Source organism: Melanerpes formicivorus, unplaced genomic scaffold (assembly GCF_026170545.1).
Source record: "Melanerpes formicivorus ecotype bairdi unplaced genomic scaffold, bMelFor1.0.p_v2 SCAF_13, whole genome shotgun sequence".
Classification (NCBI taxonomy): Eukaryota; Metazoa; Chordata; class Aves; order Piciformes; family Picidae; genus Melanerpes; species Melanerpes formicivorus.
In genome coordinates, this window is record NW_027142365.1 from 10,023,883 (window position 1) to 10,048,318 (window position 24,436).

Sequence of the window (24,436 nt, forward strand, 5' to 3'; positions counted from 1 at the left end):
AACGTGCCTGGAGGAATTTTCACGTGGTCTTTTAAACTGCAGATGCTAAGAGGTTGTAAATAGGTTGTAAATATTTGCTAAGAAAATAGCACACACCTTTCCTGCAGGCAATCACCGTTGACACCAAGTTTATTTCGCTGGTGTTTGGTATGCTGCCACTCTTTTTTTCTCGCAGAAAACAGCTCTGGCATTTGTTCCTGCGGGAATATTATTAACAATTTTATGTCTACAGGTGTTTGTCGTACTTGCTTCTACCTAACGTCCGAGTAAACCGCAGATTTAAGTGGACCACTCTTTCAGTTTCCTCCACAGTGATCGTGCATGACTTTTACTAAAAGGAACGGTTTCACGGGATGCTCAGCACACAAAAAGTCGTTAACGAACAGCAGAACCACCGTGCTTTAAACGCTGCCCAGAGGAGCTCCCCGTGCCCGCCTGACAGGATGGCGCTCGGCGGATTAGCGCGGATCAGCGCTCTTCCCGGGGCCCCTCCGCCTGAGGAAACCTATTTGGGCACCAGCTCCAGGAATAAAACCTTCCTGCTGCCACGCAAACATTTCAAACTATCGCTTCTCGCTAGGAAAGGGCTGGAGACGGGGAAACCACCCCGCTCCGACCAGACGTCCCGTGAGTCCATGCCCGCCCAGCCTCATCTCGTACCTTTCCCACAACCCCGTGCGGCAGCAGCATCCGCCCGCCACGGGCCCCGGCACTCATCCGTCGCTCATCCGTCACTCGGCTGATCGGCTGCTTCCCCCTGGCCGCCTGTTGCTAGGCAGGCCCGGACGCAACTGCTTTGGTTTCCTTCGTGCGCGGAGGCCGCCGGTGGCGGTGGCACGCGGCGCGGCGGTCCGCCCGCCCCTGCTATGGAGGATGACAAGGTGGGGGACCGCTCGGAAGCGGCCGCGGCTCTGGGGACTCGGGCGAGTCTGAGGGAGCCCGATCCCGGCTCCTGCCGACACCGCGAGAAGGGCCGCTCCGCCTCGCCCCTTCCTCTCGCTCCGGGAGGGCTCTGCGGAGGTGCCAGAGCCGGTGGCAGCGGTGCACGTCCACCCCTCCGCCTTCCCCAGGTCCCGACCCCTTAAGCCTTTCGTGCCTTTGTGCCATCTCGCTGAAACCACTCGTGTGCCTTGGTGTTGAATAAGCCAGGACTTCTGTGGGGACAAAGGTAGTATCATAGTATCAGTCAGGGTTGGAAGGGCCCAGAAGGATCATCTAGTTCCAGCCCCTCTGCCATGGGCAGGGACACCCCATACTAAATCAGGCTGGCCAGAGCCTCAGTCAGCCTGGTCTTAAACACCTCCAGGGAGGGGGCCTCAACCACCTCCCTGGACAAGTAACAGCCGTAGTGTTTCTTCTGCTGGCACTGAAAACCCCCATGGCACTCCTTGGGCAACTCAAGTTCCCTCATTTTGTCAGCATGCAGATGAAACTAGCACCCAAGCAGAGATAGTAAGGAAGGTGCTTGTTCCTCTAGCAGAAGACTGAGGCCATTCCAGCCGTGGATCTTTCTACCGAAGAGGATAGGTGGTTTGGGAAAATATCCAGAGCTGTTAATGTTTCAGACTGTACATAAAGTGTATTTAATAATTTGTATTCCTGTAACCACTAATTGCTGGGGTTTGGTTCTTTAGGAACCTACATAACTTTTGCATAATGACATAAATTATGAAACGTTTGTAGAGGTACACATTAAAGGAAACAAAAAGCAGACGGACGTGCAAACATCGGTTACTGTGTTACGTATTCACTTGAAAAAGCCAAAGTATCACATTGCATTTCCTGTTGTGTGAATCTGGATTTTACAGCTAATTCATTTATGGCCATGCTGAATAGAAAATGGAGTAAGGAATACAGTGGCTGGGCAGGGTGTGTGGAGTCATACATTAGAACCACTCAAAGCATTCAGGTATCATTTCATTAACAGTGATACATCAATAACCTCTTCACTGAAAAGAGGTGAGTTAATGAACTGTGTTGGGAAGTTTAACTGTTCTAAATTTTTCTGATATGTGGGTATAAGACTTGCCAAAGACCTTGAAGCTTTCATGCTAACAGCCACACCATGTGTCTGTCTTCTGTCAAATCAAATCTATCACTCATGCTCCTTACCAATTCAAGGGCTCTCAAATAGGCAGCTTATACTGGAAATAAGAAAGGTAAATATTTAAATGTGAAAAATAAAGCACTCTGCCTTAAAAACTACAGAAAGGAGATCTCACAATTCTATGCAAATTGATTGGTGATTTGCTGTCTTTTGTGTTCTAGAAAAGAACCAAAGAAGATACCTGGAAATCAGAAGAACTTAGGAAACACCTCAGGGTGACTTGATTTTATCTCTACTAGTTGTGATGTTAAATTGCCTTACAGATGTGGAATTTATTGACAGTTTAAATGTAGAAGGTTGATTGTTTGTTCTACTAGCCACTCCCCCATCCAGGATCTATAATACATCTCTTTAAGGCTTTTTGGTACACCAGATGCTTTAAATTGGCACCATTGAATGTGTAGCTGCGATCTTCCTTGACACAATAGACTGTTCTGGAACCTCTGTATTCCCAGGCGTGTCCAGAGACTGTCCCACTCGACTGTTTCTAGCTACACAAGTCATATATGATTGCTCTAGAGATTTCTTAGGTAAATGTTTAAAATACTGTTGTCATAATCACACAGCATGTGATGGGGTCTGATTTGCTGTCCATCCAAGCACAAGTTACAGCTCTGCTTTATATCATAGAATGGTTTGAGTTGGAACACTCTTCAATGAACATGTATTTCCAAAACCCCTGCCTTAAGCAGGAACAACTGCTGGACCAGCTTACTCAAAGCCTCATACAACCTGGCCTATTCACTTTCCAACACGTTTATCATGTATTGTATTTGTTATTATCTATGCTGTTTGTCATACACTTTAAAACTGATTAATTACTTTATCTGCTGGTCAAATAGGCATTCAGACTCCAGCCAGTTGCACCATTGGTAGTCATATTAGTTTATTAGCTTTAAAAAGCTATTTTGCAATATGTATCTTCTCTTCTGTATCCTGTCCAGACCTTTATTAATCCTTTGATAAACTAAAGCAGCCTACTTCTTAATCTGTTACCTATCTTTCTATCAATTACATTTCAAAGCCCCCATTATTTAAATGCCAGTACTGCAGTGCAAGTATTTTGTATTTTTCAGACATTTGGTGACATTTCCACTAGTTGCATGTGGGCTAAAAGCAAACAACTTTGAGTTGGGTACATTAGTACCAGCAGAAGTGATGTGACTACTTTTATTTCTGTGAAACAGGTGGATAAAGTTTAATTCACTTTACTCATTTACTGTAATTGAAGCAATTTCTGCTTGTTCCGTAAATAGCTGAAATCATGGGTGTAGTGAAATCTGTGGGAATTGTGCTTCTGCTTCAGGAAGGCTAAATATAATCTCTTGCAATTCAGAAAAATGTAAGAATAGTTGGATCCTTAAGGGATCAAGGCCAAAACCTTTCACAGTTTTTTATAGGCTGCTTTCTGTCCCAAGTGAAAGCTAATCTCTTCTAAAAGCATCTGCAAGATGCCCAGTTCTCAATCGCTATTGAGTGTATCTGTAACCTCTTTTAGAAGATGTCACAGTTTGTCTACATGTGCTAATATAGCACCTTTAAAACACTTAGTTGATTTTACAATGTAGCACTAAACAGAATGCACAATTCCACAGTAAATTTTCTGGCTTCACCAAATGATTTTCAAATGTATTGAAAATGCAGCTTATCATGTATTTAATTTCTTAGATCTTTTTACAATAAGTATAGGCAATGTTAGTAATTTTACAAAGCAAACTTAGAAATATATCAGCATTTTAATACAGTTTGAGAAATCAAATTCATAGTTATCAATCCACTGTTGTTGTTTTTTTTTTTTTCCACAGCAATATACTCTATCAAAATAGATTTATTAATTTTTAATTATTTGGATTTTTTTTCAGGCATCACAACCAGGTAGTCAAAATGAAGACCAAAAGCACAAAGAAAAAAAACTGCACAAAGAGAAGTCTGTTCATGACACAGGCACTCATAAACATGAACACAGAGACAGAGGAAAGAGTAAGGATAGAATGAGAGAGAGATTTAAGTCAAGTGAAAGAGACAGGGATAAAATGAGAGAGAGAGAAAGGGGAAAAGAGCACCACAGAGAAGGTGGCCAAGAGCGACACAAAGATAAGCATCGAGAGTCAAGTTTACAGAAGGAGAGATACAGTATTCCAAAAGATAAGGACAGGGACAGCAACAGAGAACGAGACAGAATGCATACAAGACATGAGATGAAGCAAACAGATATACAAAATAACCTGAAGTTGTTTGAAGGAAAAGATAAAGAACATCACAGAAGAAGAGAAAGTAGGCATCATTTTGGTAAGTTGCTTTAAGCTGCTGTTCTACTTTGAAATATCTGATATCTAGAAAGAAATAATCTAAAACTATAACCCCACCTGTAGAGAGAGGATGAAGACAGGAAGGTTTGAGTACCTACTGAAATGTGTATCTTTATGGAATCTTGTGGTAACCTAGTTTTATTTGGGTCCTTTCAAAAATTTTGATGTTAGCTTCTCTTCCTCTGAAGAGAGGCTAAATGTCACTGGTTTTGTTGGTCATTTGATATGAAGAGGATAAGCCCCTTCCTGCCTAGACATTCTCTACTAAGTGATCCATTTGAATGCCCAAGTTGCAGGGTAACTGCTGAAGTTACAGTTGAGAATGGGGTTCATTAAGAAAGGAAAAGGAGTAACCACCTTTGGAGAGAGAACTTCAGGAGAATATGAAGTTAGATTTTAGAAAGCTCTTACGTTCTCTAAAACACAGGTCACATAAATATTATTTCCTACATAATGGAGTTAATTATGGACAGAGTATCAGTATAATAAAATTTGTTCATTCATTTATACATATGCTTTCTAGAGGAGGAAAAAATAAGAAGTGAAGAACGAGAAAGAAGAAGGCATACAGAAAAGAAGGTAAAAGAATGAACAGGAATTAAGTGTGTTGTAATGGAGTAAGATAAAATAGTAGAATAATGAAGAAACTGGATCAGACTCCAGTTCCCAAGAAATCCAACAAATTGTAAGTTCTTCACAAGTGTACAAAACACACAAGAAAATACATCTGAGCCATTCTGTTTTAAGGAAGAACTACTTTGCTCCTTCTTTAAGGTAAAAGTAAAATGCAATTTGTGTATCAAACGGTGCTTTATTTTTGTATAGCTACATCAAAAATTTCCATCTCCTATTTATACCTTTCTTACAAGGTTATTGGTATGGACACATCCTGTTTTGTGTTTGACCACCTAGTAAACAAAGGCTACATTCATTGTGTGAAGAATGCACAATCCAAAGAATTTTCTGTAGCAAAATACACAATGTCACAGAGGAAATACCAGAATCTCAGAAAATAAAATCATTTGAAACTTGCCATTGTAGCAGACACAAAAGAATGGCTGGAACATCCATGTGAGAGAAAGAAATTAGATACTTATAAACCCATCATTCTAATGGACAAAAATGGATAAATTTGTGAAGATAAAAAGGTCTTGGAAAACTTTTTAATGTTATTTATCTCTTACCAGGATGATGGTGGCAAAAAGAGCATTGACAAATTATTAGCCTACCAAGTTGACGAATCTGAACATGTACACAAGTTACAGGAAGATCAAGAGTTGGATAAAGAAAGAGAAAGAAGACACAGAGAAAAAAAAGAACATTCTGCTAGGCCAGGAAAAGAGAGAAGTCATAAACATTATGAAAAGGATTGGGAAGAAAAATATAAGTCAAAGAGATCTGAAATGAGATCTTCCCATGGAGACAGAGAAGGACAACCAGCAGAAGCTAATGAGAGATTAAAAAGTAGAGAAAATGAAAGAAAGAAGCGTGATCTAGAGGTTAGTTTTGTTAAGACTTTAAAACATTGTCTTACGGCTTAATTTGGGGGCCCAGAACATTTTCTAACCATTGTTCTTAAGGTACTAATGTGAAGGTATGCTATAAAAGTGCCAGAAATTACTCTTTTAAGATTTTTCTTAGGCAAAGGAGAATACTTATGTATCTTTTTATTTAATTTCTGAAATGCGTTACAGAAGGGCATGTGGCCAAACTTCACTCCCAAATATTTCATGTTTTCAGAAGTGCTTATTATGTGTACAGCATGTGGGTGTTCATTTTCTTTGCTTACTATAGCTGTAAGATATTCTTACATTAGTTCATACACAGAAATTCTTGCAAGCAATGACTGATTAAAAAGTAGTGCATCTCCGAGATGATTCATTAGGAACCTTTCTTACTGTTTAATGTCAGTGCTACATATCTCCACCTAGCATTTATAACACATGAATATTGTGACTTCATTCACAGAGCAGTGGTTACAAAAAAGAGGACAAGATTCAAGAAGAAATGAGCCATCAGCATGTAAGGTAAATTCAGAGATTCAAATAAAATATTTATTATCAACTAAGATTCAGTTACCAACAAAACAAGAAGCATGAATTCTTGATCTCAGATATCTAGGGTGAATATAATTTTTTTTCAATAGGCCCTATGTACAATACCATAGCAATTAAACAATAAAAATCTGTGTTTGTTTTCTCTCTAAGAAGATTCATATAAAAATGTAGCCTTATGTTTTTTTTCTACCCCAGGTTAGCAAGAGCTATTTTTCAAGAGATATTTTTCAGTCTTTGCACTTAGTTTGGGAGAAATAAAAGCTGGAAATTGACTATACAGTCATGTATCCACATGTGAGGACTATTTTATATTATTGATTTTAATTTAAATATCTCTGTTTAGTTCCTACTCTGAATGGCAGCCACAACATTATTTATATGTATCTATATATATATAGATATCAACCAATTAAGTTTAATGTTGTTTGTGAAAGGGAAAGGTGTCCAGGTCATCCTCAGTAGGATCAGTTAAATTTCAGGATGATCTTTCTAAGTTTTTTTATTAGAAAACATAAAATTTTACAGAAGTTGTCTATATAGTCTAGTTCTCTTGGCATTCTTTCATGCCTCACCCATGTGAAATTCCTCACCTTGCTGAAGTATAACTCTTCAGGTATGTTGTCACTTACGATTTTCACTCTTAAATCCCAGTTTAGTTTCCTAGTTAAACAGAAGACTGGCATGCTGGGATACTGACTGACATAGTGAAGTCATTGCCACTATTGCCTAGGTATTAACTTCTGTTTCTTCAGGAAGGGACAGAACACTTTAGTCGCAGTGACTGATTCATCACTTGACTGTTTCATTTTCATTTTGTATCACAAACAAATATCTATAAAAGTATTTGTAGCGATATTTCAGTTTATTAGAAATTGTCAAGTACTTTTTTTTCCATTTCAGGGAGAAAGGCCAATATTTTCTAAACCAAACAAACATCCCCAGAAAACAAAACCAAAAGAAAACTAGTACGTTTTTTCTGAGTTAACAAATACTGAAGGGAGGTTGTAGACAGGCGGATGATGGTCTCTTCTCCCAGGCAGCCAGTACCAGAACAAGAGGACACAGCCTCAGGCTGCGCCAGGGGAGGTTTAGGCTGGATGTTAGGAAGAAGTTCTATACAGAAAGAGTGATTGCCCATTGGAATGGGCTGCCTGGGAAGGTGGTGGAGTCACCATCATTGGAGGTGTTCAGGAGGAGACTTGATGGGGTGCTAGGTGCCATGGTTTAGTTGATTAGGTGGGTTGGATTGGTTGATGGGTTGGACGCGATGATCTTGAAGGTCTCTTCCAACCTGGTCTGGTATGATCTGGTCTGGTCTATTCTATTCTATTCTATTCTATTCTATTCTATTCTATTCTATTCTATTCTATTCTATTCTATTCTAATACAATTGATGTTATCTTTTTCAGTAGGACTGTAAAAGATAATGGAAAACTCATTGAGAAAGAGGAAAAGGACACAAATCAAGAGGTGAAACTATTTGGTTTTGGAACTTGGAATGTTGCATTTTTCTTGGCATTAATAACAATTAGGATGTGTATCTCAATAGAATTACATTCTAAGATAAGGTACCTCTTCACATCTAATTACATTCTAAGATAAGGTACCTCTTAACATCTCCTGGATACACAGTTAGAAAATACATTTATTCTGTATAAATTGGATGAGTGTTGAAGTTAGCCATCTATTCAACTATATTTCAGGATCTTCTATGCTTGAAAACATAATTCTCAATAAGTGGGAAGAGTTTAGATATGCAATACAAAGAGACTACAAATCATCTGCACCTGGAAATACAGTAGAGGTTTCAATGTTAATGAAACTACTTATGTGGAAAAGCAAACATCTTCCTATTGTATCCATGTCTGTTTTCCTGGTTCTGTCATCTGCACTATTTTATTAACCAATTGAGTCTCCCAGTGTAACTGAGAATGCAGGTTTTATGTCTTTCCCAGGAAAAAATACTGGTGGGTAAACAGTTGGTCTTCCCAAGATAGGCTTCAGTTTCGTTTTGTCTTCCTCTGTTGTTTTTTAAACCAGTAATTATCACTTGTTCATACACTTTTATTTATATTTATAAACTTCAGTGTTTGTATGTTTGCTTTAAAATGTACAAATACCTGAGAAGTAACAACTATTTCTCTACCTTTACACTAATATTTGGCAGACTTATTTTTCTTTTGTAAGACTGTTTTAACAGTTTTGTTTATTTTTCTTATTTAGGACAAGAAAGATACAAGCATCTATAATTCTGACATGGGATCTGATAACTTTTCAGCAAATTATGAAGATGATTTTGAAGTAAGTAAAGTCATACAAATATGAGCCTTATTCATGGACTTACAAACACAGAGAGTGTTTGTTCAGTGAATTTGAGCCTGTCATTAGAACAGAATAGAATAGAATAAACCAGGTTGGAAGAGACCTTCAAGATCACCACGTCCAACCCATCATCCAACAACTTAATCAACTAAACAATGCAACCAAGCACCCTATCAAGTCTCTTCCTAAGCACCTCCAATGATGGTGACTCCACCTCCTCCCCAGGCAGCACATTCCAATGGGCAATCACTCTCTCCGTGTAGAATTTCTTCCTAACATCCAATCAGAACCTTCCCTGGCACAGCTTGAGACTGTGTCCTCGAAGGGCAGCTTGGATTCAAAATACCAAATAAACAACTTCATACATTTATGATGCATTTATGCCACTGAATGCTGTCATTTTAAAGAACATATAATTCACTTAACATATAGTTCCTATTTGAAGACATTTAAAAAAGAGAAAAGGAAGCTATTTTTGGGATTGTCTTCTCTTGATGAAAATTACTGCATAATCAAGACATGCCATTTTCTTCTTGTCAAAAAGTTATTTTAAAAATGCCTTTCAGTCAGAGGATTTACAGGCATCTGTATGAGAATTTTCTTTTTGTCATCTTGAAAGTATCTTGAAAAGATATTATACATCTATAATCCATGTTTATTAATTATTAAAGCTCCTGTTTACTTTTAAAGGATTATGAAGACGATTTTGATGATGATGATGAAGGCAACAGTGATGAAGAAGGAGATGCAGAAGAAAACCCAAGAGAGATTCCTTTGTCCAGAACATCAGAAATTGAAGAAATTCAAAGAGCAATTAGTGCAGAAAATGATAGAGTTGGTACCTCACTGCCAAAAAAAACTGAAAATGAAAAAGAGAAACCAACCATGGGTATGCAATTAGATACCAGTCTTTTTTGTATTAAAGGTATGAATAGCACATACAACTTAGGAGTAAACAGCCCACTTTTTCTAGCCGTCTGCCTAGAGGCAGAATTCTGGTCCTCTGGATGAGTCACTTAGGTTTGAGGGTAAGTGCTGTAACTTTTACATTGCTGAAGAATGATTCAGAGGCATTACTAATCATTTAAAATGTGAAGTATGAAAATTTACAGACTGACATTTAGTATGTCTTAATTTGGTTAAAAGGAGGATATAAGAGTCTGGAGTTCGAAAACTGGAGGAGCGCTAGAACAGCCTGGGGCTTCCGGTGACATTAACTTGCCTTTTTCGTTTAAGCAAAGTCCAAGCCACTTCCCACCTTCCCACTCTAGGTGGGAAGGCAAGAGACATACTGATACTACTTAAATATATAGTTCTATATCACTTTTAAAATGCAGAGTTTTTCTGAACTGTGTTTTTGTATTCTGATTTTCTGTATTCTGTGTTTTCTTGATCTGATATCTGACAGTGCCAGATAGACTTATGACATCAGATACTGTATTTCTTCTGCCAAATGTGGCTTTTAATGCATCAGCTTTCAGGGTTTTGTTTATTCATCCAAAGGCATCAGGGAAGGTTGGTTTGATGAGGCTCTCCACTAGATATAGTGATGTATTCTTATTTAGAGGTGTGGCAGACACACAGTGTAGTCTGTATGAATTGGATGTGATGTTTAGAATTGACCATAGAGTGTTTTATTGTGCAGAAGGGAACAAGGGTCCTGCTAGTGGTAGGTGCATGTCTTCCATAATAAAGATGACAATAGTCAGTCGTTTGGACCATAATAAGTGGGCAATGCTGGCCTGTTACTGAAGTTAAGAAGCTCACTTTAATGATAACTCTGCTAAAGCATGTTGTATGATTTGCTGTTAGTAGCTCCTAGTAGCTGTGTTGTAACAAATATGTTGGTTTTACTGCTTTAAGTTTTAATGCACTGTAAAGTGTGCATGATAACACTAACAATGTTTTATAACATCACAGAAAGGCAATACCCCTCTGTCAGAAACTCTTTTTGTGGGATATTAATGGATTTTCAAATGGCAAATCAACGACAAAGTAGCCGAATTATGGCTAGTAAGCAGAAGTAAGTATACTTTAAATAATCCACCCCAAATGGCAACTATGTGAGAGGCATATTTTTTTAATTGTATTTGAAATATGTGGAGTTTATAAACTTGAGGCTTTTAGAATCAAATACTATTTTGCAAGACAATTAGTTCTTAAGGAAATATATTACAGCCTTTGCTGCATGTTATTTTCTAACAATTTATGTGTATCATTTTATTACAGACTGAGTTGCCCCTGGATTGTAATTTCTTTGTATGATTCTTCAGTCACTTGATTAGACACTGGCTTACAGTACTAAAGGGCAAGCCTTATAGCTGTGTTCAGGGCTCAGCAGAACTGTAATTTCTTGAAGCTGAATTGCCTTCTGAAAAGGTTTTGTCAGTCTCTACTGATTATGTGCTGTGACTGATTATGACTATGTATAAGACTTTGTGTACCTGTGAAGATAACTGGCATTTCAATGGAAAGAGAAAGGAGTTGTGGAATGTTTTGGTGTGATATTACATCACTGTCAGAAATAGACTGAAAGGGTCCCATAAATAAGCTGTGGCACTTTGGAGTTGTGAGTTTTAATATGAGGCTTGTTAGTTTATTTTAAGATTTGTCTACATGTATTATTAAGGTTTGTAACTAGGAAGCAACTTTCCTACGTTTGAATTGGAGCTCAGCAATCTGTGCCCACAGTGTTTGTGAGGGGGTGGTGTATTAAGAAGTAAAAATAAAATATTGATAAGAAAATTCAATAGATGTCATCAAGCAGGAAAAGAATGTGGAAACTGTCCTTATGCATAAAGAAAAATCCAGCCTAAAAGTTTGGAAGAGAAATTCCAGCTCATGTTGTCTGTCTTTCCCGTTTTCAAGGACTGTCTTCCTGAGAAGAAACGCAACTAGAATGGGGATCTCTAAGACTGTTTAGCTATGGAATTGCTACAAACTCATATTCACAGATTGCATTGGGTTGGAAGGGACCCTCAAATGTTCTCTTGTCCAACTCCCCTGCAGTAAGCAGGGACACCCAACTAGAGCAGGCTGCCCAGGGCCACACGGAGTCTGATCTTGAATGTCTCCAGGGAGGGGGTTTCAACCACACACCTAGGCAACTTGTTCCAGTATTTTACCACTCTCATTGTAAAGAAATTCTTATGTCCAACCTATATCTACCCTGCTCCAGTTTCAAACCATTGCAGCTTGTCCTATCACTACCAGCCCTTCTTAACTTCTATTGATATGTTTTTATTTTGCAATTAATTTTGCTACAGCTTCAGTCAGTGGATTGTTAGTTCTCTGTTGCTGTACCAAAAAGGGCTGTTTATCTCTTGAAATATCAAATACTTGGTCTTAACCATTTTTGTGTTTCTCTCTTGTAATTCATTCTAAAGAAAACGGTGTTCAGAACTTCTCCCACTAATTGATCTGGACTTCTCAGTCAGTTTTCCTTTGTTGGATTTGCCTCCCGTCAATGAGTACGACATGTACATCAGGAATTATGGGAAAATGAACACTAAACAGGTGGGTAGCAAATATGTAGTAAGATTTAAATCCTGAAAGTGCTGATTCTTGTTCTGGAAAATCATCATCCTTACACAAGAAGGTTACTGAAGCTAATAAAACACTAAAGTAATAAACGGGTAATTTCTATCTCTAAGCGTTAATTACCATAAAGCAGCGATACAAAAATGTTGTGGTCAAACAGGCCATTTCTTTTCTGTGTTACAAGAGAATTCTCTTGTGTTCCTTCCCCATTTTCTAAAGGGCTTTCTGTATGTGTGTGATTCACTGTCCCAAGTATTCTTGGTTTAGTGTTTATGCATCATGTAAGACATTCTGTGTTTTTGCAGTAGGTTTGGCATTCTTGTGTGCAATGTGGTAAAATGCACGTGCACAAAATAGTGACACTGTGTCAGTATGCTTACAAACTCAACTTACAAACAGCTGTCATTTGTAGGTGTGTCACCCATACATTGATCACTTCATCTTTCTATTTTAGGCCTATGTTCAGTGTAATGAGGACAATCTTGAGAGAGACATTCAGACTGAGGAAGTTGAGACCCTGGAGAAATGGACACAGCATCCAGGAGAAGGTGCCCTTGTGTCTGGAGGTGAGGAGCACTTTAATCATACTCATTTATGGATATATGCATGTAAACTTTTATACCCTTCAGTTCTCAGAATTTGTAATGTGCCAGGCAGGATTGATAACAAACTGTGAAAGGCACTCTGAATGCCCTTGTGGAGAGGGTGGAGAATAAGGGGCAGAAACCGTTTCTTACTTCTGGATTGCTGTTTCCATTGGCAGGTCTTGTTCTGTTGAAGAGAGGTTGATTCCTGCCACTCTTGCTTAAAAATGACATTGATCTTATGTTTTTCTTACATTACTCCCTTTTGAAGCTTCAAGTTTGATTTTGGTTTTTGTTCTCTCTTAGGTTCCATGGACAGCCAGGATATGCCAGCGAATGGAACTCTAACACCTAAAATTGATTCGCAAAGATTAGCAAATTTCCTCCAGTCTGCTTGCCAGGTACCTTGTGCTTGATATCCCTTCTGAGTAACATGCATAAATACACAGTGTCATAGATCACTTACAGTACCTGTTCTGACTGATTTAAATAAATTACTCCAATAGTACTCATTATCAGTGAGCTTCATCTCTGCAAAGGAATGGAATCAGAGCTGTACAACTTTGATGTCTGTAAAGCTGTATTTGCAAAGATATGACATTAATAGGAGAGTTGATAATGGTTTATTTAATTAATCCACATGCTTTAGAAAGCTGCAGATAGCAAAGCTAAAAGATAAGACCACCTTTTTACTTCTATGAATGTAATTATGTTTGAAAGGTGATTGCTGTTTTGCTAGAGGAAGATCAAGTTGCAACAGAACCCGGGTGGAAACTAAGATCTCAACAAACCAGTCTGTCTATTAGTGACAGCTGTTTCCAGTTAAATACTAATCAGCCATTCCTCCATGGTAAGGGAACTTTATTCTACACCTTCTAGTATACAGTGTGAACTATTCTTCCTTATGCAAAATACAGTGCTCTTTGTCATGTCTGAAGTGCAAACAGCACATATCAGGATATATAGATGATGTAGAGCCCACTTTTCTTTTAATTGCACTAATCTTGCTATAACTCTGCACAGATTGGTTTCACATAGGGAGCATCAGAGCTGCTATAAACCAGAAATCTAGCCAGCAATTAGCTTGATATAGGGATTCTCTGGATGTAATTTCTTGCTCCTGTAGTTGAAAGCTGTCCCAAGGGGTCTAATTCTGTTTGAGCTCTTTGTGCTGGCAGTAGGGCCAAAATTGCAAATAAAGCAAGGTTATTGAGCAGGGAGAATGTAGCCTGATATATTTGAACAGTTGTTATACTTTCCCCATACAAACAGTAGATGTTGAGGTGAAAACTGAAATTAAAAAGAAGGCATCTGCAATTATGTTAGGAAGATATATTAAAACACAAACCCATGTGTATTCTAACCTGAACACATGAGATGAACTGGAAGAACCCTGGCCTGTGCTGTTTCCTGCTTGAGACTTAGTTTTATTTTCTGAGTATATACTGATGTCAGATCAGATTGACTTGTTTATGCCCAGCACAACTTTTCTATTAACTTCCTTGATCTCTTCCTTTTTTGCCTTCTACATACTTTTAATTTTTTGGATTCCTTCTCTGGTCCTTTCCCTTTTCTTGTATAGTGTCAAAAGCAACAGACTGTTAATAGAAATGTTCTGCATAGTTACATCTTAGTTTCTGTGGTTGTTGCTATAGCAGCTGAATATGCTTTTTCATATGCAATGAGTTTATTTATTTATTTACTGCTTTTGCATCTGGATTCTTTTAAAAAAATCCTTTAGCCCGAAGAATATCCTGCCTGTGTGGCTCTCAGGTGCAGAGGCAGACACTACTTTCTGTTCATGGATTACCTGAGAAGGCAGGTGTTGATTTACTGAACAGAAAGAGCATCATATGTGTTTGGAACATCTGGCAGCCCTCCAGTCCACAGAAAGTTCTAATATGTGACTCAGAGGTATGTTTTACCAACGTTGTATATTTGCCCGTTGAATAAATGGTGTTGCTATGTGTGTGCCTGCAAGATAGGTCTTCTGAGAAGCACATTGGAGGGAGACCTCATTGCCCTCTACAACTACCTGAAAGGTGGTTGTAGCCGGGAGGGGGTTGGTCTCTTCTCCCAGGCAACCAGCACCAGAACAAGGGGACACAGTCTCAAGCTGTGCCAGGGGAGGTTTAGACTCGAGGTGAGGAGGAAGTTCTTCACTGAGCGAGTCATTCATCATTGGAATGTGCTGCCCAGGGAGGTGGTGGAGTCGCCGTCCCTGGAGGTGTTCAAGAGGGGATTGGACGTGGCACTTGGTGCCATGTTCTAGTCATGGGGTCTGTGTTGATAGGTTGGACTCGATGATCCTCAAGGTCTCTTCCAACCTTAGTGATACTGTGATACATGAGACAAACATTCTCATTCCACTTTGTGCTCCAGGACTGGTGTAGTGATGGTCATGGTGTTTCATTGTTTTTAAACTTTGACTCCATTTCATGGTTGAAGAGTGAATGGAAGTAAAACAGCTGGCCGAGATGGTGTTAGGGCTTCCCTATTCATCTCTATCTTACAGCTGAATCACTGCCCTCAGCTTTGTGGCAGTAGATGCATATTACACTACAATTGTCTGAGAGTCTTGTATCCTGCTTCCCTTTTAAATAAATTGTCCTTCTCCTGCAAACACCTGTAAGCTGCCTTTTCTGGATTTGCATACCTAGGAAGAGCAAACATATTTCAGGTTTACCAAATCATTGGCCTTTGGAATAACATCAACCATGCATCTTTTTATGTGTAACAGGTGGTATGTTGCTGTTTTAGTCCCAGTAAAACACCATTAGTTTTTGCTGGAACGGTAGATGGTTCATTGTTGGTGTGGGATCTTCGAGAAGACTCAAGAATGCATCCTCATGTGATGATGAGTGAAAATGACTGGGCATTTAGAGTTCCAACATTTTCCACTGGTTAGTATCTCTACATTCTCATTAGTCATTTTATGGGCAGTGAAGCAATTCCATTGCTCATTCTTCTAAGAACAGTCTGTCTGTTTTAGTTTTCATCAGTTCAGAGATAATATTTAGTCTAGTAAAAATTGTTGTAAAGTAGCCCTGTAAAGGCCACCATTAGTTGTTGTTGATAAACTTTTAATGGTTTTAGCAAACTAGAGATGCTTGGTTTTCTGTTGCTAGTAGCCAAACATATACATACAGTTTCATGTAGTTGCTTACATAAGCAAGCAGGTTTTAATGCTGTGTACTTAGGAGGCTTTATGCCTTTAGACTTAACTGAGATTAAGTTCAGTGCACAGGGCAAGTCCAGAAATCAAGAATACCTGTCAAAGAATGCATATTGGAGTTGCTCCAAATAAACATTTGTTTTAAAATGTTATTAAATGTTTAATTGTATTAAAATGTTATTAAGTTTAGGCTGGAGGTGAGAAAGTTCTTCCCAGAAAGAGTAATTGGCCATTGGAATGTGCTGCCCAGGGAGGTGGTGGAGTCACCATCCCTGGAGGTGTTCAAGAAAGGATTGGATGTGGCACTTGAAGCCATGGTTTAGTTAGTCATGAGGTGTTGGGTGACAGGTTGGACTTGATGATCTCTGAGGTCTTTTCCAACCTTATTGATTCCATGATTCTAAAGGGTAATTTTTGTGGTGTTTGTTTCAGGGTAGTTACTTTCTCATTAGGAGTAATTTTTCTTCATTTTTGTCTTTTGTGTAGTAAGGAGTGATTTATTTCAACCTCTGTTGTTTGTGGAGCCTGAAATAAATTAAATTGTTTCCATGGTAACACTGAAATGACAGATTTTAATGAAATATCTGCTACAGTGGCATAAATGGGGCAGCAGTCATTTGGACAATGAGAAGTACATACAAGTAGTGAAACACTGATTTATCTAGTAGCATTTTGTTAATTTAGGAAACAGTTTGCAGCTGTGTATTTAAGACTTCTACAAAGTAATTCTTTATGAAGTTAATTGTTTGCTATAACTTCTTTGTGGTCATCATTCTTCCATAAGCTGAAAAGTTGTTGGTTTTTGTTGGAATTAATTGTTTTAACTTTCATTATCTTTAATTACAGATGGCATTCTAAACTCAGTAAACCACACCTCTCCTATACTGGCAGTGGAACCTGTCTCAACCTCTCTCTACACTGATCATAATTATGGGCTTTCCAGTCTCTCTTATCAGGAGGGTATGTAAGCTGCTCTTCAAAGCATCAATACATATATCTTTAAGTATCTAGTGAAATAAAGACAGCAAAAATCCACTTTATAATTCTGTTCTGCTCTGAAGTTGTCTGTAGTGTCAACTGACCAAACCATTCATGTTTATTTTCTACTCTTGTTTACATTTAACATTCATCCAGTGCAGCTTCCCATCAGATATGGACACATAATTGTTATAATGTCTGTTTTCCAGACAGTATTTTTTTCTTCAATGATTAAGACAATTATCATTCAAAAACTGCCTTTGGAGAAGTCTTAGTCCTTCTATAATGTCCAAAAGAAAAAGCCCTAATTGAGCCAGTAGAGCAACTTTCTTGTAGCTGAAAGCCCTTTAAATGGGAGACTGTTCATGCTGGTTCTTCCTGTGCCTTTTGCCTAATTTTTTTCAATGACTGATCTTTGCAAAGAAACTTTGATGGTCGTGCCCAAAATGTGCTTCCATTTTCACTCTGAAATCAGATTAGTCCAGAGAAATTTGCTGCATATTGCAGGCTTAACAAGATTTCATCTGTTGCACCTATTTCTGTTCTGTTCCAAAGCCCATGCAGAATCCAGACATTTGAAACGATGCAGACAGAGATCAGGACAAACTGAACACAACAGAATAGAGGGATAGAATAGACTATTTCAGATGGAAGTGATCTGCAGCAATCATCTAGGCCAACTGCCTGCCCAGTTCAGGGCTGACCAAAGATTAAAGCATGGTGTGAAGGGCATTTTTCAAATGCCTCTGAAACACTGACAGGCTTGAGGCATTGACCACATCTCTAAGAAGCCTCTTCCAGTGTTTTTGCCACTTTCTCTATAAAGTTTGTTTCATGTGTTTGTCTTTGATACAATTAGGACACTTTGACTTTTTATGTATCTGAGATAATCATGGAAGCTTTGGAGAAGCCTTAAGCTAATAAATGTTTCAAGTCCTTTGATACTGTTCAGGATGAAGGTCAGTGTGTGATTGTAAATTGTTACTATTCCTTCCACAGAAATGTCAGTCCCTCCCTTTCAGATAGCCTCAATGGATGAAAATGGAATCCTCAATATGTGGGTGAGTAATACATGTGCAAAAAGAAAAAGTATCCTGTTTTGGAATAATAAAATACTCCTTGAAGTAGGGCAACCCAAATCCAGGGTTTATTATGAGAATTTCCTCCCTCAAAAGTACAGCAACACTGCCCATTCTGTTGGAATTCTCCTATAGTGCAGTTATGTTATCCTTAAGCAAAAGTATTCACAGGTACATGGAATCATGAAAACAGGCAATCAGTAGTTCTGCTTCACAGGAATATGTTCACATATTTCTTTTACCTGAATAATAGATCTCAGTCGACCTTCATCCACCTACCTTATTTTACTTGAATCACAATGGTGTCAGAGACTACCAATTGTATGTGGGAAATGGCATAATTTATGTAACAAATGTTCAAGAGGCAAAATGGGAAATTCTATTGATAAGATCACCCTGCCTAAAATATGATGGTCAGGTGGGCACCAGGTCTGGTGCTCTTAATTATTGTCCTGACAACTCTTCCTTCTAGCAGACGTTTTCCATCTTTTTTTCTGATGCAGCTTTGCCTCAGCTGCTGAACCTGTTGTTTATTTCTGAATTGGTGTTGCCTGAAGAACTGAATGGTTCAGGAATAAGAAGGGGCTAAAAGTATTTCTATCCTGTATCACTAGTTAAGTCTCTTAAAGCTCTAAGTAACTTGAGTACCAACCGATTGAGGACAAATGACATAGCCTTTGTACGTCTTCAGTAGTGAAAAACACACAAGTCCTTCGTTGGTGAGTTAGGGTTTCTTTTGTGACCAACCAAATCAACAAGATGCCAACTAGTAGAGTGCAAATTCCCACGTTCTGCTTCCCAGCAGGAAACATCCAGCAGGCGTGTGAAGCTATTTTTAGCATTGCAGACATTGACAGGGCACAAAGAATCTACCTGCAATGATCACAATGTTAGACCTACTTATCTGAAGGCTCCTTTAGAGCTGAGTCATACATTTTTGCAAGTAGTTAAAAAACTTCAGTCTCCTAAAATGTTACTGCTTTATTAATGTTAAATATTGACTTTTCAGGTAGTTGTTGAATTACAAAAAGTGGATTTAGCTGGTTCACAGACTGATTTAGGTGAGTATATTAGAGGTAGAATAAAGTGCTTGAGTTTTGAAGTGACTTTAGAAGACAGAAGAAGAATCAGTGAAGGCAAAAGTAGTTTTAAAATGGCTTAGGTTGGAAGAGACCTTAGAGATCATCTACTGCAACCTCCCTGCCTTGGGCAGGGACCTCATCCTGGCCTTGAACAACCCCAGGGAGGAGGCATCCGCAGCCTCCCTGGGCAACCTATTCCAGTGTCTTACCACCCTTATACTGAAGAACCTCTTCCTAAGATCCAGTCTAAACCTACACTCTCAAAAGCTGCTTCTACAATAAACACTTTAATTATTAAATACCCTTTAAGTTACTAGCTTAGGTTTTCATTTGATGATAGTACTTTCTTAATGCAAGGTATTTAAATCAATTTAATAATAATTTAATATAATTTTAGGTTTAATTCCTGGAGGGAAAGTGAAGTTAGTGCATAGCTCTACTATGCAACTGAGTAACAGGTAAGAAAATAGGAGCATTTGACATGTGTGTCTCACATAGCTAATTTGTCCTATGCTTTATTAATTTACTGTTGTGTAAGTTATATGTAACAATACTTTCATTAGTTGTTTGGAGCTTTTTAAATGTACACTTTTTCCTGGAGTTAGTCCTAGACAGTTTAGGTCAAAAGTTTCTGTACGTACTTGCATAGCTTTAGGAGACCTCTTCCTGTACTTATGTCCTCTTTTACCTTTATGTTTTTCTCAGCCTCTTCCCAAAGGATGTGCGCCAGAGACTACCCCAGACACTGGTGGTTAAATTCCTGCCTTCTAATCCTAATCATTTCATTGTCGGAACAAACATTGTGAGTAAAGTACTGAAATTAATCTCATTCCTTATTTTTGGTTCTGGAAGGTGCCCCATTTACTTTTCATTTTACCAGTAGACTGTATAGAAAACTTTTAATTTGAGGCAATCCATTAAAATCCATTAGCTATTAAAATATGTTAGCTATTAAGGATCTCTAAAGGTAGCAGCTCTGAGAATTGTTTCTTATTTTCTTCTAATAATGATAATTCAAATTTTGTTGTGCTTTGTTGAATTTGTTTTCTTTATATTCCTAGGGGCTGGTAGGCCATGGTACAAGAGATGATTTTAAAGTTTTTCCAAAGCTATTTAGACCTCAGGAAAGTGGACTGAGATCAATAAGCATCAATGCCATTGATTTCTCCCCTTTTGGAAAACCACTATTTCTGGTATGGAAACTGTTTACTATAATACAAGTTTTGTATCTTAACCACTTGCTGAGGAAGGATTTCAGATTTGCTGTGTTTAACTAGGTGTGGCAGTTGCTTTACCTCACAAATTCCAGTCTGCCATGGAAGGTGCTCACAGAGACAAATGACATTCTCACTTCAGCCTCCTGACTATACTCTTTATTTTTACTGAAATTCAGCTCTTCAGCTGCTAGAGAAGCCACAGCTGTGTCTCACCTCTGCCTATCTTTGCATTTATTTGTTCTTGATGCTCTCTTAAAAATGCTTTCTTTCTAATTTTGCCATGATTGACATGGCTTGGTGGGAATTTCTTAAGGTATGAAATGAATATATTTGGTAACAACGTGGATGTTTTGTGTCACCTTTACACACTCAGAACTTTTTCTTTTCCTTATGTGGATACTCTTTTTCCCAGGTGCATTTATTTAGAGTGATACTGACTTCTGCATGATTGTATCTGCAGTTTTATTAGATGTAAGCACAATTTGCAGAGTCATGGTAAAAAGTCATCATAATTGCCAAATTCTTGGAAATCTTCCTATTGTAGGGGTGTTCCTTGGCAGTAAGAATAAGATACTTTATATTTTCATAGCATAATTTCTTTTGCATTTGAGTTAGAGCAAACTTGTGGGTGTTATACTAGGCAGGACAAAGGTTGGAAGAAGATATCTGAAAGCAGTGATACCTGCCTGTCTTTGGATTTAGTTGTTCATCATGAATCACTTTCCTGTCAACTTTACTGTTAAGCACAGCCTGTCCCACTGAAAGCTACTCCTGGTTTTGCAGATCATGTATGTCACTAAGTAGCCATCTGAATTATCTGTAGGCTCTGACCTTGCCTCAGTTCAGCCTACAGTCAGGTTGTGCTGGATCATAGCATTAGTAAAGCTGATAGTTCAGAACTTTTTTTTTCTTTTTAAATAGGAAATTAAGACATCAACCCAGGGTTAGATGAGATTAGATTACTCTAGTATGCTCAGTACAGAAGGACTTCTTTTGAACTCGGAATGAGAACAGAAGTAAAAATTCCAATAGTCCACAGGGTGAGATACAAGAGAGATGTGCCCCTTGAGTCAGACCAGTGTTTTCATTAATGTGCTTGGTATTCTCAAGAATCAAATGGCAGTTTTTAAATCTTGCCTAGCCTGTTTTGTCCCCAGGAAGTGTTTCCTTTTTTAATCTGATACAGGTTGGCTGTTCAGATGGGAGCATTAGATTACACCAAATGACATCGGAGCATCCACTCATGCAGTGGAATGACAGCACAAATGGCCAGGCAATCATTGCCCTGCAGTGGGCTTTAACCAGACCTGCTGTGTTTTTTGTCCTGGATGCATCATCTAATATTTACATTTGGGACCTTCTGGAAAATGATCTGTTGCCTGTGGCAAAGCAGACTTTTCCATCAGAGAAGTAAGTGTCTCACATCACTCTCTTTTAAACAAAATATTACTATTATTATTGTCATCTAAATTTGGATGGGGTTGTTTGCTTGACTTCAGATGTTCTAAGAATTTGCTTTTCTAACTGTATTCTTTAAACTGCTGGGTGTGTGAAAATAGATTATAGTGAGCTAAGTTTTAGTTTATGCTTCTGCATTATTTTATACAGTCTGATAAAGGAGAAATAAGGTTAGTATAAATAGAAGTTAGGTATAGTGTTATCAGATGGGGCAGGTGTCTGTATGTGGAGCAGTTGCTGTTTCTATGAAGAGAAATATTTTGTTCCCACTAAAATCACATCGAGTTCAAAACCAGCTTTGCTGGATCAGGATCAACCTCTAAAATAGGGAAGATGCTGGGCAGCATTTTAATGAAGAGTATAGTTAGCAGTATCCAGAAATATATTCTGTTCATTGTCACAAACAATGTTTTTAGCTAGCACATGTTCACCAGAACTAAGATCAGGGTAGTCTCACAATACTGCTCAGTCAGTGTAGAAATGTGACCCTTCTGGATTACAGTCTTGAGGATTCCTTTTCACTTCCCTACTGGGAAGCTGTCTTCCCTAGACTTAAGTTAGTCTTCACAGTATCACAGTATAACTAAGGTTGGAAGAGACCTCGAGGATCATCGAGTCCAACCTATCAACACAGACCCCATGACTAGACCATGGCACCAAGTGCCACGTCCAATCTCCTCTTGAACACCTCCAGGGACAGTGACTCCACCACCTCCCTGGGCAGCACATTCCAATGACGAATGACTCGCTTGGTGAAGAACTTTCTCCTCACCTCGAGTCTAAACCTCCCCTGGCGCAGCTTGAGACTGTGTCCCCTTGTTCTGGTGCTGGTTGCCTGGGAGAAGAGACCAACCCCTTCCTGGCTACAACCACCTTTCAGGTAGTTGTAGACAGCAATGAGGTCACCCCTGAGCCTCCTCTTCTCCAGGCTAAACAATCCCAGCTCCCTCAGCCTCTCCTCACAGGGCTGTGCTCAAGGCCTCTCCCCAGCCTTGTTGCCCTTCTCTGGACACGCTCAAGTGTTCTGATGTCCTTCTTAAACTGAGGGCCCCAGAACTGGACACAGTTGGTTGATATCCTTCTTACTAAAACTTTTCCCTTGTAAACTGCAGCAAAGTGCTGCTAATTTTAGGAGAAAATAAGGCCTTTTTAAAAAGCTTTTACTCTGCACTGGAAAATACCATGAAACAGAGTTAAGATTTACATGTTTGAAATAATATTTAAGTCAGGAGTAGAAATCGATGATTGAATCTCTGAACAGGGGAGGAATTGCCTGTTATATTTACAATAAACTGGTGAAAAATTAGAGCATGCTGGGGTTTGAAACTGTGAGAAATAGTAAACTGTGGTGAGCTGATAAAAGGAATCATTCAGTTAACTATAGCCTGCTAAAAACATTTGAAAACACCATTTATTGTTGAGTTGCCCTCTATTAAAAAATTCCTCTGCTCTGTTGTTTTCAGCATTGTGAGTATGACTCTACTGGGAGAACCAGAAAAAACAAATGGATTGCTGGGCATTGTGCTGGCCAAAGAATCTGGACAGATTGACATTCAGTACATAAAGAAGAAGTGGGCATTACCTCAGCCTGATGAATCTGAAAAGCTTCATCTGGTTTTATTGCAGGCTCTTTAGAAGCAGTGCATCTGCCTGGGTGTACAAGTTAGGGCAAAATACTTAGATCCTTTGCCACTGCAATTAGAAGATTTGTCATTTGGATTGGTGTGTAACTTTCATGTATTTTACAGACTATCAATACAGTATTTCAGGTCTATATTTTACCTTTAAAATGACAGAACCAATTTTAGTATTGTTATAATGAAGAGGAGGCTGAACTGCATTTCATTACTGAATGTGTTCTAGATGTATATATTTTTTTAAAAAATACTGAAAATATATTGCTATAAATTAGACTCCTGTTTCTTTCTTCTGTTCTGCAGTAAGTGATAGCAGTCCTCTGTCTGGTCAGCATAAAGTTGTGCCTTTATGCAGGGAACCTGAATGTATGGAGATTTCTCTCTGGGCCTTTTACATACTAACACTTGGTAAGGCTTTCTTGTATCTACCTTAAAGCATTATCAAACATATCAGAATCCAAATTTACATTTACACAGAATCATAGAATGCCTTAGGTTGGAAGGGGCCTCAGAGATAATCTATTCCAAACTCCCTGCCATGGGCATGGATGCCTCTAAATAGACTTGGCTGCTCAAGGCCTCATTCAACCTGGCCTTGAACACTCCCAGAGAGGAGGCATCCACAACCTCCCTGGGCAGCCTATTCCAGAGTCTCACCATCCTTGTACTGAAGAACTTCTTCTAAGACCCACCCAGTCTAAACCTACTCTCCCTCAGCTTAAAACCCTTCCCTCATTTCCTGTCGCTAGCTATCTTACTTCTGGTTTTCACCCTGAAACTTTGCAAAAGGAATACCTGACTTACTCAAGCTCTCCTGCTATGTGCACTGCCTGTTTGGCTCAAACTATGTAAACAATGTGCTTGAGAGATTTACTGACATTCTAAATCCTT

At 38.7% G+C, this 24,436-nt stretch overlaps 1 protein-coding gene across 3 annotated transcripts; it reads left to right on the forward strand.

Annotated features, from left to right (window-relative positions):
* The first annotated feature begins 713 nt into the window (after nt 1-713).
* DYNC2I1 (dynein 2 intermediate chain 1) lies at nt 714-23,819 on the forward strand. Of its 3 annotated transcripts, none has more exons than XM_068146026.1 (24): nt 714-881; nt 2,269-2,322; nt 3,970-4,396; nt 4,940-4,995; nt 5,604-5,915; nt 6,385-6,443; nt 7,883-7,943; nt 8,697-8,774; nt 9,486-9,684; nt 10,716-10,818; nt 12,182-12,311; nt 12,790-12,901; nt 13,226-13,320; nt 13,640-13,769; nt 14,661-14,833; nt 15,660-15,822; nt 16,941-17,054; nt 18,072-18,133; nt 19,161-19,212; nt 19,631-19,691; nt 19,939-20,035; nt 20,295-20,426; nt 21,637-21,860; nt 23,372-23,819. In XM_068146026.1, exons 1-24 carry the CDS (start codon nt 867-869, stop codon nt 23,541-23,543), a joined length of 3,081 nt encoding a protein of 1,026 aa, XP_068002127.1. In that variant the 5' UTR covers nt 714-866; the 3' UTR covers nt 23,544-23,819. The 3 variants fall into 3 exon arrangements, with proteins under 3 accessions (XP_068002127.1, XP_068002128.1, XP_068002129.1); XM_068146027.1 differs by having other exon boundaries at nt 715-881; nt 7,886-7,943; XM_068146028.1 differs by lacking the exons at nt 714-881; nt 2,269-2,322 and adding an exon at nt 3,102-3,294.
* The last annotated feature ends 617 nt before the right edge of the window (nt 23,820-24,436 follow it).

Bases quoted from the DNA above. Each gene is read 5' to 3' on its own strand.
- DYNC2I1 (XM_068146026.1), top strand. The intron at 4,397-4,939 runs GTAAGTTGCTTT...TATGCTTTCTAG, and splicing joins AGAAAGTAGGCATCATTTTG to AGGAGGAAAAAATAAGAAGT. The intron at 17,055-18,071 runs GTATGTAAGCTG...TTCCTTCCACAG, and splicing joins CAGTCTCTCTTATCAGGAGG to AAATGTCAGTCCCTCCCTTT.